General features: G+C 35.9%; 3 protein-coding genes across 5 annotated transcripts; 1 reads left to right on the top strand and 2 right to left on the bottom strand.

Annotated features, from left to right (window-relative positions):
- Positions 1–436: 436 nt before the first annotated feature.
- On the top strand, positions 437–1,241 carry LOC129575535 (uncharacterized). Its single transcript, XM_055459299.1, has 4 exons — positions 437–530; positions 595–693; positions 764–862; positions 921–1,241. The coding sequence occupies exons 2-4, from the start codon at positions 615–617 to the stop codon at positions 983–985; spliced, it is 243 nt and encodes an 80-aa protein (XP_055315274.1). The 5' UTR covers positions 437–530; positions 595–614; the 3' UTR covers positions 986–1,241.
- Positions 1,242–2,770: 1,529 nt separating this feature from the next.
- Positions 2,771–5,452, bottom strand: LOC129575409 (adenosine deaminase 2-like). 2 transcript variants are annotated; one of them, XM_055459003.1, is made up of 4 exons: positions 5,395–5,423; positions 4,002–4,992; positions 3,422–3,769; positions 2,771–3,303 (listed from the first exon to the last, which is right to left on the bottom strand). In XM_055459003.1, exons 2-4 carry the CDS (start codon positions 4,845–4,847, stop codon positions 2,878–2,880), a joined length of 1,620 nt encoding a protein of 539 aa, XP_055314978.1. In that variant the 5' UTR covers positions 4,848–4,992; positions 5,395–5,423; the 3' UTR covers positions 2,771–2,877. The 2 variants fall into 2 exon arrangements, with proteins under 2 accessions (XP_055314978.1, XP_055314977.1); XM_055459002.1 differs by having other exon boundaries at positions 4,002–5,452.
- A 342-nt stretch (positions 5,453–5,794) lies between these two features.
- Positions 5,795–10,719, bottom strand: LOC129575408 (adenosine deaminase 2-like). Of its 2 annotated transcripts, none has more exons than XM_055459001.1 (4): positions 10,532–10,719; positions 7,135–8,011; positions 6,504–6,851; positions 5,795–6,358 (listed from the first exon to the last, which is right to left on the bottom strand). In XM_055459001.1, exons 2-4 carry the CDS (start codon positions 8,008–8,010, stop codon positions 5,930–5,932), a joined length of 1,653 nt encoding a protein of 550 aa, XP_055314976.1. In that variant the 5' UTR covers position 8,011; positions 10,532–10,719; the 3' UTR covers positions 5,795–5,929. The 2 variants fall into 2 exon arrangements, with proteins under 2 accessions (XP_055314976.1, XP_055314975.1); XM_055459000.1 differs by having other exon boundaries at positions 7,135–8,092.
- Positions 10,720–13,449: the final 2,730 nt, after the last annotated feature.

Here is a 13,449-nt window from a genome sequence, read left to right on the forward strand (position 1 = left end):
CACAAAAAACCACATTTTGGCCATATGCCGGCCAGCTTTATGACTTATGGCCATCATTGAAATGCAAAACAAAGTACCGGAATCTTTGATTTAGGTCACCATCTTCATTTAAAAGCCAAATACCGACAATTAATTATGAGATATTCAAGATTTTGACCAATTTTCCCAAAGTGTGCCATAACTTTTGACGCGTGATTTTTGATTTTTGTCATTTATCTACAGTAACGGTAAGTTAAATTCGAAAAAAAGATCATGAATTTATATATTTCTACTCGTTTCATAAAACCATAAAAGAAATTTTGTTAAAACAACAATAAATATATATAAAAACTGAAAAAACTAACTGTGCCAAAATTTTTGACGCTCACTGTATATTTTCATAAAATAAGAAATCGGTTTGATCATTTTCATTAATCGGTGTAACTTTTCAGGACACAAGGTTGTCGCTCAAAAGCTTATCAGCCACGGAGCCAAAGTTGATATTAAAGACTTGTATTCTCAAACAGCTCTTCACTTAGCAGCCAAGAATGGTACCTATTTTCAATAAATGAGAATTTGGTTTGATCTTTTTCAATGTCTGGTGTTTTTTTTTAGGTTACGGGGATGTCGTTAGAATGCTCATCTCGAAAGGAGCCGAGGTTGATCCTACGGGCCTCTGTAAGCGGACACCTCTTCATACGGCTGCTGAATTTGGTAATTTTGAATATTTTCACTTAATAAGAAATTGGTTTAATCTTTCTCATTGGTCGATATTATTCTCCAGGCAAATTACGGATCGTTCAAATCCTTGTTGTCAATGGAGCCAGTCTTACTGTTACAGATGATTTTGGTCAGACACCTTACCAGATTGCTATAAATAAAAGTAATGTTGAATATTTTTGTTTAGAAAAGAATGTGATCCAAACTATATTATTTTTCAGATGAAAAGGAGGTCGCTGACTATCTTAAGGAGGTTGAAGAAAAAAGACGCCATGGACACAAGTGAAATCAATTGAAAAATCATATGTTTTCCTTTGAGTTCCGTATTCGATTGTCATGTAGAATATTAATTTCAATATATTTTTGTCAAACTTTAACCATATCAATATTGCTGCTTTGTACGACTATATCGGTTATGATGTGAAAAGTTGATAAATCATACACGAATACTAAGCAAAAAGCTGTAAACTTTTGAATACACTCATAATTTCGAGGAAAACCTTAACTGTTTAGTAATAAATAAAAAGAATTGCATTCGTAATCACGAACTTGTCGTATTGTGGTCCGTACTTTTGTTTTTTTCCTTGATTTTCAATTTGCTTGAATTAAAAGCAATTTTTAGTGAAAATCGGTCATTTTTGTCGGAATTTCGAAAAGTTTGCATGCAAGATAGCCGTAAATCGATTCCGATTTTCTTCAAATTTTCTGAGGTTTAATTTTTTTGAGAAAAACATATGATTCTGGAAGCTTCATGTTAATCGCATTTGCACAAGTTTGGTTTTTGGTCGTCAATTTTTTCCAAAAGAACATTGGAAACATTCGATTGCATAGTGTTTGATTTGAAAACCGTTGAATTTGAATTCTGCTTTGACGTTCGTTGGTACTTGACGAAATTCGCACAGAAACAGAAAGAGAAGCGTATAAAACACACGAGACACGAAAGGCAGCTATGTGTGTGTATCTCGTGTGTTGTATGTGCGTCTCTCTCTCTTTCCGTGTGAATTCAAGGGACAAACACTGTGTGTGAGAATCGGGAGACGAACGAACGCGCGTCACAACGAATATGAATGCAACCAATAGCTGCTGTTAAACAGATCTGTTCACCAGCAGCACTACATAGCCAGCAACTTCAATGCTCTGAATTTAACGATTTTAATCGAAATTTATTAATATATCTCATCTCTCAGCTATGGATTTGTCGTTCAATCCAACCAGAATTTCTGCAGATCGAATGATTCAACATGGCTGGCTTTGAAATTTCTGACAAAAACTCCAAACATCACAGAAACATTGAGCAAATGTTGAACGACAGTGAAATTGAATTTATGTGTTTTGTACTCATTAAAAATATCGATTATCATGCTTAACTACGTTCAAGTGCTGTACAAGTTAAATTGAATTTAATATTGCTTTCGGTAAACTCGCATCGAATCGAAAACACTGTGTCTTACGTAAATACTTAAAGAGAATGAAAATCAATGTCAATGCAGATTACAGACTAATGAAACAAAAACTCCAATGCCTTTCTTTTCCTTGTTGAAAGACGCCAGTTCATCGTTGAATGAATGAACACCGAAATAAAATTACTTTGAAGATTGATTGGTCTCAATTTCAATTTCGGATTTGTTTGTCAACATTAAAGAAAGTCATATAAATTTCATTTTTTATTATCATTACTTTTGAATATAAATGAAAGCCATATGAGTTACTGTCACGCGTTCGCTTCATATGATTTGCGACGTTTGTGCTTATCAAACGCAAAGAAGTCTCACAATTGATGAACCATTGTAATATTCTGTCATCATTGACGTTTACATGTGATAGGGCCAAAACAAATTTGATCGTCACGATAATGACGGTGAATTCAATGCAACGAAAATACACCCTTTTCCGACGTCAATACACGTTCTACAATCAGGATGCTCGAAGGTTCTATTATCTCTTTTTATCGATGCCGTTTTTAACGGATGTTTTTGAACGTTCAATCCTTTTGTGTAGGAATCTCTACTTCAAATTCTTTATCTTCTCTTTGTTTGTGTTTTCAAAACACATGAAAAAAAACAAGTCTCGATCAAATCGAAAGGAATCGATGGCATCATTTATTCAATCATTATCCTAAAGTGTCTTGAACTAAGTTTTCTTTGGTTTGATTTGTCTTGCAAATATATTTTTTTTTTTTCATTGATTTTGTATCAAATCATCGATAAAATTGTCCCATTTGATTTCCCATTTTATGAAGGCCTCAAGTTTTTCGAAGCCTTTCAACGAACTGTACTGAATGGAATTCATTGCGAGCTTCTTCAGTGTTCGCAAGTCACTGTGACGCGATGCAATACCAAGAAAAGTTATGTAAAAGTCGTGCGATAGCGGTGACACCTCCCAGAATGATGGATCATCTGACGAAATAACAATGGGCACATTTTGCGCCATAAACACCGACGCTGGATGATTTCGATAATCGTCGACCAATTTCAACACTTGATTGGAAATTGGATTTACCTCGACCGCAATATCGTTGCTTTTGACAAGGTCAATTAGTTTTGGATGCTTGGTCAATGCAAATCCATGACCAATACGACGGCTACCAAGCAAAACCGCATCAATCTTGAGCACGAATGGAGAAAGCAAAACGGAAAACGAATGAGCACCAAGCGAAAATATAGTATAGTGACAAGTTCATTAAAAACGAAGTGGAAAAGGTACAAAAAAATCGGATTATTACCAAGTTCTCGTCGACGCTCCCAAACCAGTTGGTTTCACCAGCATGGAAGAAAAATTCCAGATCGGCAGGTAATTTTAGAATTTGCTCAGCAAATGACAACAAACCAGGAGTCTTATCTTCTTGTCCAACCAAATCGAATCCGGCCAAAAATCGAGGGTATTTCTTGTGCAATCGACGCACAGCGTCGAAATAGCGGAGAACTATTTCATTTGACACATGTTTTCCGGGCGCGTAGACGAGTTTTGAGCCAATAAATAGTGGATTATCTCGTTTGAACTCATCCAACGTCTCAATATAGATATCGAGAATATCTGTTTCCGAATAATCATTCCCATCTAAGTCATAGAGCTATTTGGGTGGTACGTCGTAATTTATACACAATAGAAAACTAATTATACATAATAATAACTATGTATAAAAATACTATAAAAATAAATACTATACTAATATAGAAGCTTGCAAATGCTAATATCAAAGTAAATGCCACAATCTGCGTATGTACACTGTACATTGATATGTGAGAATTGAAAAAATTAGGCGTCAAACATTTGATTTCAATGAATAATTTCAAGAAAAATACCTTGGTCAAACTACCCCTGAATTCCAAATATTGCACGCCATCGTCATACATCTGCTTTAGTGCTTGCTTGTAATATGCCTTGCGAACTGGTACATATGTTAAGATTGGAGCAATTTTGATGAAAATGACCATGAATCGTTTCCAAACGGCGTTTATGTCTTTGAATTGTATTCTAGGATCAACATTCTTATCGAAGAGCGTAAACAGACCGCGTACGTATTCATCGTAAATTGTAGCACCCATTTCATCACGTACATCATTTACCCGGCGCCATATGCTACCATCGGCATTGCTTATGCTTTTCGGTTGCTCGCTTGCAAATTTGAATTCTTCAATTTCATTACTTTTGCTTGACGTTCGTTGCCATAAATCCGGCCAATAAGTCAATGAAACCACATAATCCGCCGAGCACAAGGCCGTTTCATGAGCGTGTAAAACTCCACCCTTCGGCATTTTTTGTATGATTTGAAACAATTTCGATTCCTTGACAACGTCTAAGACTTCGAAAATATGTCGCGATGGATTGAATAGATGCGGTTTCTGGAAACCAACATTCAGCTCATCTTTTTTCACTTTCATAATAATTTTGTTGGCCGCTTCCTCTTTTTTGCTCAATGTGATGTCACTTCCAAAAACGTCCTTCATTTCGGAATTGAGTAATTCGGTGCGTTTGCGTTGATACTGAGATAAATCAAAAGGTGCACGCGATATTTCCTCGGTTTGATCAACCATATCACTTTCAACGTGATCATTTTTAGAGCTTGGATCACGATTGAATATTGCTGCCGGCTTCACCACACGAGCAGCTACTGCCACACATAATAACCATAAAATCAATCTGTTCATTTTGAACACACCTTCTACTCGCTTTATTCCGAAAAAATCTAAGTATTTATACACTTCGATATAAAAAGGGCGCGCGGAAGACTTTAACGTGAAAATGATTGCATTATTTCTCCGAAAACTGAACAATTAAGATGTGTTGATAAAACTGAAGTGTTTGAGGCAGCAGTGATGAGTGGAAATTTTAATTATCGATATGGATTGTATAAATAATTTTGAACACCTGTTACGTCAGGCTCTCGGAAATTTCAGCCTAGAACGTCAAAGCAATTCACAATTCAATGCTTTTGCATCAGTAGAATTTCAATGCTGCTAATGACATTGACGTTTTAGGCAAAAGCAACATAGGCGATTTCCGAGAGCCTTTTTTAGTTGACCAATTTCATTAGTTTTTACGTTTCAATTAAAGTTTCTTATCAATAACAAGCAAATCAAAACAACAAATTGAATGGGCATTCAAATTGTCAACAATTTAACTGAAAACTGATAGGAAGTGAAACAACTAGATTGAGTTCAATATGTTGAAAAAAAAAACAATAAATGTCTAGACCATCGTTTTGCAGTTTCAAATACTGTTGTTAAGTAAAACCGATTGACAATCGACTGACAGTCTTAATGACCAGCGCGTGTGATTTATTAACTCGAAATTTCTGATAGGTAACCGTGAAATGGATCTATATCTGAACGTTTCAAATGAATACAATAAAATCTTGCTCTTACGTCAATATTGACGTCAAATCCCGGAGAGTTTATGTGGAAATGAAGCATGGCTGGCGAGAGAAAAAAAAATGCGGCTTGAATTGTTGGAAGTAGACAGAATGAGAACGAAAAATAATCATGATGCACATATTCAGTGAAACACAAAATCGTTGGCACTGATTTAGTTCAAGTCTCGCAACGCAATATTATTATTTTCCATTCTTCACAAACGCAATAAGATAAATCATCAATGGAATTTAAGGCTATCATTTATTCGCACATTACAAATATCTGTTTTGGGCAAATTCTTAAATAGGTTTCAAGTTTCTTTTTTGTTGCGATTGATAATATTGGTATTTTGTTTCATCATCTTGCTTCTGCATGCATTATAGTTCATTGTGGACCAAATCTTCAATAAATTTGTCCCATTTGATTTGCCATTTGGTAAATGCATCCGTTTTCTCAGTGTCATCTAGTGAACTATACTGAATGGAATTGATGGCGAATTTCTTGAGTGTTCGCAAGTCACTGTGACGCGATGCGATTCCTAGAAATGCCATGTAAAAATCATGTGAAAGCGGCGACACCTCCCAAAATGACGGATCATCCGATGAAATAACAACGGGCACATTTTGAGCTAAGAATACTGATGCGGGATGGTTACGATAATCGTCGACCAATTTCAACACTTGATTGGAAATTGGATTCACCTCGACCGCAATATCGTTGCTTTTGACAAGGTCAATTACTTTTGGATGCTTTGCCAGTGCATACCCATGCCCGATACGATGGCTACCAAGCAAAACTGCATCAATCTAGAATAGCATTGAAAAGGCAAACGAAAGAAAATAAAACAAAAATAGAAATTAGTATGAAAAAACAGGAAATTTGAACGACGACTTCATTTAAAAGTGATGAAAGCGCAGAAAAGAAAAACAAACAAAATCAAATGTCAATTACCAAATTCTCATCGACGCTGCCGAACCAATTGGTTTCGCCGGCATGGAAAAAGAACTTTATGTCGTCAGGTAATTGTAAAATATGTTCGGCAAACGAAACCAAACCCGGTGCTGTATCTTCCTGTCCAACCAAATCGAAACCAGCCAAGAATTGTGGGAATTTCACATGCAGTCGACGAACAACATCAAAATAGGTGGCTGCGGTCTCATTCGACACTTGCTTAAGTGGTGCATAAATAAATTTCGAGCCAATGAACGATGGATTCTCATGCTTGAACTCATCCAATGCTTCAATATAAATTTCCATAATATCCTCATCATTGTAGTCGTTGCCATCTAAATCGTAGAGCTTTTTTACCATGTAAATGGCAGAGCAGTTACCAACCGAATTAGGTTCAAATTAAAAATGCAGCAAGAGAAAGAGAAAAAAGAAGAAGAGAAAACAAATTAAATTAGCAAACCATTCGAAATGAGGTTAACATATACAATGGACGAGAACATTTGAGCAGCAACAACAGCAGCAGCATCAAAACAAAGCAGCTAAATGAATGAAACAATGTGACTATTGTGTGATTAAGTTTTTGCTAAGTCATTCGGACAAGGCAAGGGATACAATTATGCGCAATAAATACCTTCGGTAGAGTTCCTCTAAATTCCAAATAACTAACACCGTCCTCTTGCATCTCTTTCAATGCGTGTTTGTAGTACTCTTTCCACACCGGTGCATATGTAAGAATTGATTCAACTTTCATGAACAGACCCATGAAGCGTTCCCAAACTTGATTAATGTCCGGGAACTGTATGCGTGGATTGACGTTCTTATCGAACAATGTAAACAGTTTTCGTATGTGTTCATCATATTTTTCAGCGCCCATTTCATCACGCACATCTTTTACGAGACGCCATTGCGAATCATCATCGCTGTCGCTTTGGTTCGTATTCGGCATTTTTGGTTGTTCACGTGAAAACAAAAATCCTTCAATTTCATTGTTTTGGCTTGATGTTCGTTGCCATAAATCCGGCCGATAAGTTAGCGAAACCACGTAATTTGCCGAACATAATGCCGTATCATGAGCGTGTAAAATGCCACCCTTCGGCATTTTTTGTATGATTTGAAACAGTTTTGATTGCTTGATGACGTCTAAAACTTCAAAAATATGACGAGCCGGATTGAATAGGTATGGCCGGAGGAAACCAACTCGGTATTCATCTTCTTTGGCTTGCATAATGATTTTGTTTGCCAGCTCTTCGTTGTCGGTCAGTCTAATATCAGCACCGAAACTCGATTCCACTTCATAATTCAGCAGATCTTTTCGATCCCGAAAGTAATCATGAAGTGTTGCTCGTGAATTACACACAGCTTGTGCGGCAACAATGTTATTTTCATCGACCTCATTCCATACACGTCGACATCGTTCCGTCATTCTATGCCTGACCGCCGATTGTGCTACGTGAAAAGTAACTCCGATGCATATTAGCCAGATGATAAATACGCTTCTAGTTGCCATACTTTACCAATTTTCGAGGAAAAAGAAAAAAAGTAAAAAACAAAATCGGATTCAATGAGTATTGTTCAGCAGGTCATCAAAACTGAAAACACAAACAAATGAAAAATAAAAGGTTAATTCACTATATATTTGAACGTAGCAAAGCGCTTGCTTTGATCTTCTATTTGTGCGTGTGTAGCGAGTGCTGTTTGTCTTTTTTGCGTAGCACAATATTTATTTTGATGAGAGGCGTTCACTTAGCCTCGTCTCTGGCTATTGATATACTTTGAATCTTTGTGTATGCGTGTGGGAAAACTTTGCATTTCAACAGTAGAAAATCAAAATATTTGCATATAAATGAAATGTGTAAACATCGATTGTGCAAAAGGCGACTTTTCGAAAATGGTTATGAAATTTGGAGGCATTTTTTGAAGTGATATGTATGCTCATTTCTTCGGTATGACACTCCTTTGTGCTATTGCCAAATTACATGATATCATTTTCGTTAGAAAAACTTTTGAATGAATTAACGAGTAAGCCAACCGTTATGCGGCAGACGAGCCGAGGCGTTTGTCAAACGAAACGGGAAACAAACAAGCCAATGGAGCAAACGAACGAGGACAAAGCAGTAGCAGTCGTTATAGTGGGAGAGCGAGATAGTGAAAGAGAGAGAACGCAACAAACATTTTGAATTCGAATTTGTAAAACGTTTACAATCCACGTTGATATGCGGTACTGCAGAGGGAAACATGTTTTGTGTATGCCTTCGAAAACAGTAACGACCGAGCGACGAGCAAAAGGGAATAAAATGAAAAGAAAAATAAAATAAAATAAATATAAATAAAATCTCATAAATGACACTCGCATTATTCAAAAGGCTCTTAACATTTTGGATGCATGCGACGCAACTTGAGCATTACTAATGTTCTGAAGATGCTTTCTTTTTGCGACAGATTATTTTCTCTGAGATGCTTGTTTCGTTTCGTTAACTGTGAATGCTCTCTCATTGAAACGGTAATAAAAGTCAGTTTGTCGTACTTTTGTGTATTTGTCAAACTCCCGGTCACGCCGTGCGTGTACGGGCTGTCTTTACCGCTCGCTCTCTCTCACACACTTGCGTATGGACGGACTATGCGTAATTCTCTGATATACACGTATATAAATATATATATATATATATATATATATTTCTTTTATATGGGCCGTAGTATTTTTCTTCAATTTATTTATATTTTCACTTCTTGATGGTTCGAAAATACAGAGAAAGCAATAACATCTATTGATGATCTCGTCTGGCATAAGCGTTGCTATATTATAAAACACAGCAATACGATTCGATACTCTCATGAGATAGACGAAACATATTTTTTTTCGCTTTCTGTTTTGGCTTGCTCCATAAAGCACTTTCGGCTATTGTTTGTTATTAATTTACTATGAACATCAATATAAATTACCGACTATTCGATTAGTGGTAATGATTTGTTTGATTGTTGCCGTTTGAAAGGAGTAAATGCCCAGCAAATGAGCTCTGGTATTGATTTTCAATTGCACCGCAGAAGATATACTTTTAGGAACCTTCTACATTTTACAGCATTGCTTTCATTATCGTTTTTTTTTTCTTCACTTCGATTTCTTGAAGTGGATAATATTTTTTCACATTTCTATTCTTAGTAGCCATTGCATTGTTGACTATGCCCAATGGGAAATCAAATTCATGTTTATCAGTTTTCGAGGCCAAACAAGACCAAAGTTTTTTTTTTATTATTATAAGGAAATTACGATTGTTTTCTTTCAAAAAAAAAAAAAACTATAGCCATAGGCATATCTTTTTTCGGCACGTGTTTATGTCATTTCTATATTATGTCTTTGATAAGATTGTTGAAACGAATACGTACGTAATCGACCCGTGTTGTTTCCGTTGCAAAACTTATTTTTTTCAATACAATTTCCGTATAGTGTAATATTCAACTATTTTTACTTAAACGAACGCTTGCTGAATTGGCATCCAGATGAGAATGCAAATATGTGGCAATAGAGCATTTTTGTAAAACATATTGTTGCATGTGCTGGGGTAAATCAAAATACATGTAGGCGGAATCAAAATTTCAGCAAACGGATTTTTCTAAATAAGTTTTAAACTCACAATTCGCAATTAAATGGTTATCGTTTCATGTCGCTAGCCAGTAAGCAGTCTCACAAACGAGTTTTCATTTATAAAAATTATTTGCTTTATAGCACTATTTTCAAATGGAATCACCATAGAAACTAGAATAATTCTTCTTACAAAGAGAAATGCGAATGCAGCATTTTAGAACGAACATCTACCGAATGAACATTCCACACTAAGTGCACTCCTTACTTTACGCTCGATTGACATTCCATCATTTAAATTATGTGCTGATTATGAATTTAATGAATCGTTTCATGGAAATAACCGAATCACTTCATTGAAACAGACAAGTCAAAAAGTGGGTATTCTGGGTTCGCATGTCTTAAATTGCTAAAATAAACAAAATTCAAATATGAATTTTATCGAAAATACCTTAAAAATCTGCTGATCAGTTTCAAATCGGTTGGATATTTACGTCAAAAATAAAACGGGAATAAAAAGGAGGCAAAAGTTTCTTTTTTAACCCAAAACCGAAATAAATTTTTGGTTTTTCTAATGAACTTAGTAAGAATTTGTGTGGTCAGCCGATCCGGTCCGGTGAAGTGATCGACGAACAATCAACTGGGAGAGAAAGAGAGAGTATTTTGTGTATAACATCAGCTGAAAGAGAGTAGCCGGAAAACAACTGAGAGTGCATTTGCTTCTTGTATGTATATTGATGTATACGCACATCGTACATCGTACATCGTACATATGATTTTAAAACCAAATCGTATGATTATTGTCATCATAATACAAGTATTTGTACACATTATTTGTGGCTATTAAATGGTTTGCCCATTCACACAAAAGCACACATGCAAACACGCATTCAGTAGCCAAGCAGTTGATAATACAAGCAAATGAATGAAACGATGAATGTGATGCGGTTCGTGTGTATGTGCATATATTCAACGTGCACATGTATGACAGTACAACATTTTTGTTGTTTATGATTGAAATACAAACGGGACGAATACTTAAGACATCCGAGAAGCTCCAAACTCGACAGTACTTATGATAAAGTCATTTAATACAGCAACATACATTCCACACATATTCTCTCACCATCTCAACCTCGCTCTCTTTCTCTCTCTCGCTCTCACACACATTCTTCGATCGTAACACACACACACAACGTTTTAACAAAACATCCGCATAGAACACGAATGTTCCATTTGAGAGTAAGAGAACTTCAAATTGTCACTTAACCATAAATTGCCGATATAAATTTCTTATTTGGTTTTGGTTGGTCAATAGCCGAATTTTAGTAGCTCATTGATTTGATGTTTGAACCTGATATGCATGTTCAAAGAATAAAATAACCGAACAATTTGCTTCCAATTTTTTTTCCCCTATCAAACGATATATGATATTGATTGAGTAATTGATAGATTATGCGATGTTATCAAGCAACAGTGTTGCTTAGAAACCGTTTCCAAGTGTTTATCAGGTGTTTGGGACTTGACTAGCTAAAAGATACGTAAAAGTAACGACAAAAAAAACAGTGGTTACAATCAATCGATAAGCACGTTTATTTCGAAGAAAAAACATGGTTTTCACAACGATAAAACGCTTCGTTCGTAAAAAAAAAACAAAGTTTTTTTTTAGAAAAACCAATTTTTTTGTTATGATTTCTTCAGGTCGGTTGATTATAAGATGACGCACAATCGAATCGATATCTTCGAAAGAAAGAATTCGAACTTTCCGAAACAAACCGTTATCGTGCAAAACATGAACCAAAAATGTCAATTTTCATATCAAATGATATCGAAAATGTCAATTTTTATCAAACTTTCAATCCTGATAGAAATTCCATATTCCAAATCGTGAAATTCAATTGCTAAAAAGCCATTAGTTACTTAGGCTTTTCCTTAGTGGACTGTACGTCAACGATAATATTAGATGAGTCCAATTGTAAAAAAAAGCCTTTGAAAGTGGTCTTTTGTTTGAAGCGCCTACATTTGATTAATTTTTACATTTTATCGTTATCGGTCGGAATTCTAATCGCACTAGAACACTTCGGTTCACTTTTTTTTTGAATGGACCTAATAACGAAATGTCGTGGATGATGTAAAGAACGGTGGCTGGAGTAACAGCAACAAAGAAGATATAGTTTTGCGTTGGAATGGAATTTTTGTGGACGTTCAAAATAATCCAAGCGATAATTCCAAAGGCTTAACCAACTGCTTTCACTTCGTAGATTAATAACAGTAATAATGTATGTTGACAATCAGTTACTCTCTTCGAATGAACGGAGCGCATCGATGCGTTATAATAGTCGAGGCCGGATTTTATACCTCCAAGCATTTTTGCATAGAATACACAAAAAAATAGGTGAAACAACCACACGGCTTTGCCATGAAAGAAATAAAAATCATTGCAACTCATTTCCAATTGGAACCATTGTGCTTGAATATCAGAGCCGATTTTTTCAATGTGAAACCATTGTTGCATCCAAAAGCCGCATGGCAAGCATTATTACCAATGAAATCCTTTTAATTGATTTTATATCAAATCGATCGATTTGCTGAACCATGTCCATTCATTTTTCCCGTTCAACAGCTCCGCATCTGATGCCATCTCTCTTTCTGTTGGAAAGTCGTCGTGCATAACACGAGGCCATCCTCTTTGTTTTCACGCTACTTTCCGAATGGATATAAATTCAATTCAGAACACTTCCAGCCAGGCAAAAATGTGTAAGTAATTATATTCGTAACGTGGATATCTTTGCGTCGTCATCGTTAATCATTTCGAAAGGAATGCTCACACTCACACACACCCTACCATTTCGTATGCATACATCCAGTGAGTGAAAGAGAGAGACAGGCAGAGAGAGAGAGAGATAGAACCAAACCAAAAAGTAATCAATGCAAACGAATTAATGGCACAGGGCCACAATGGGATAATGCGAACGACAGCGTCCAATAAATAAATAATATTGCCGCTACAAAACTGAACCAAAACCGAAGTCGACTGATCGATCGAAATGAAGTGGAGAGCCAAATGAAATCACTATCATGTCAATGCTAATAGCATCGAATCACCAACAGGGAAATGATAAAAGCAATTATATTAATCGTTAATAATTCGAACAATCGAGCGCGCATTTGTTCGCTCGATGGCCCGTTCGTTCGTTGGTGAGGAACTGCACAAACAGTTTTCGCTATCGGAAATCTCATTACATCACCAAAACCATTAACTTTGTGCACGTAAAATATTACATGTTGGCTTTCCATCGATTGGCATTCCCATGTAATGTTGTTGTTCTTTTTTTTTCGGTTGTTGTATTTTTTTTCTGTTTGTGTTTA

This window comes from Sitodiplosis mosellana, unplaced genomic scaffold, assembly GCF_009176505.1.
Source record: "Sitodiplosis mosellana isolate CC-2019 unplaced genomic scaffold, AAFC_SMos_1.0 Smas_scaffold_6167, whole genome shotgun sequence".
In the NCBI taxonomy this organism is placed as follows: Eukaryota; Metazoa; Arthropoda; class Insecta; order Diptera; family Cecidomyiidae; genus Sitodiplosis; species Sitodiplosis mosellana.

What these genes read in the sequence shown, in the direction of transcription:
- LOC129575535 (XM_055459299.1), top strand. Translation starts at nt 615, where the DNA reads ATGCTCATCTCGAAAGGAGCCGAGGTTGATCCTACGGGCCTCTGTAAG. An exon ending in TCATACGGCTGCTGAATTTG is followed by an intron (nt 694 to 763) that starts GTAATTTTGAAT and finishes ATTATTCTCCAG; the next exon opens with GCAAATTACGGATCGTTCAA. An exon ending in CCAGATTGCTATAAATAAAA is followed by an intron (nt 863 to 920) that starts GTAATGTTGAAT and finishes ATTATTTTTCAG; the next exon opens with ATGAAAAGGAGGTCGCTGAC.
- LOC129575409 (XM_055459002.1), bottom strand. Translation starts at nt 4,847, where the DNA reads ATGAACAGATTGATTTTATGGTTATTATGTGTGGCAGTAGCTGCTCGT. An exon ending in TCAGGGGTAGTTTGACCAAG is followed by an intron (nt 3,770 to 4,001) that starts GTATTTTTCTTG and finishes CCACCCAAATAG; the next exon opens with CTCTATGACTTAGATGGGAA. An exon ending in GGAGCGTCGACGAGAACTTG is followed by an intron (nt 3,304 to 3,421) that starts GTAATAATCCGA and finishes TTCGTGCTCAAG; the next exon opens with ATTGATGCGGTTTTGCTTGG.
- LOC129575408 (XM_055459001.1), bottom strand. Translation starts at nt 8,010, where the DNA reads ATGGCAACTAGAAGCGTATTTATCATCTGGCTAATATGCATCGGAGTT. An exon ending in TTAGAGGAACTCTACCGAAG is followed by an intron (nt 6,852 to 7,134) that starts GTATTTATTGCG and finishes ATGGTAAAAAAG; the next exon opens with CTCTACGATTTAGATGGCAA. An exon ending in GCAGCGTCGATGAGAATTTG is followed by an intron (nt 6,359 to 6,503) that starts GTAATTGACATT and finishes ATGCTATTCTAG; the next exon opens with ATTGATGCAGTTTTGCTTGG.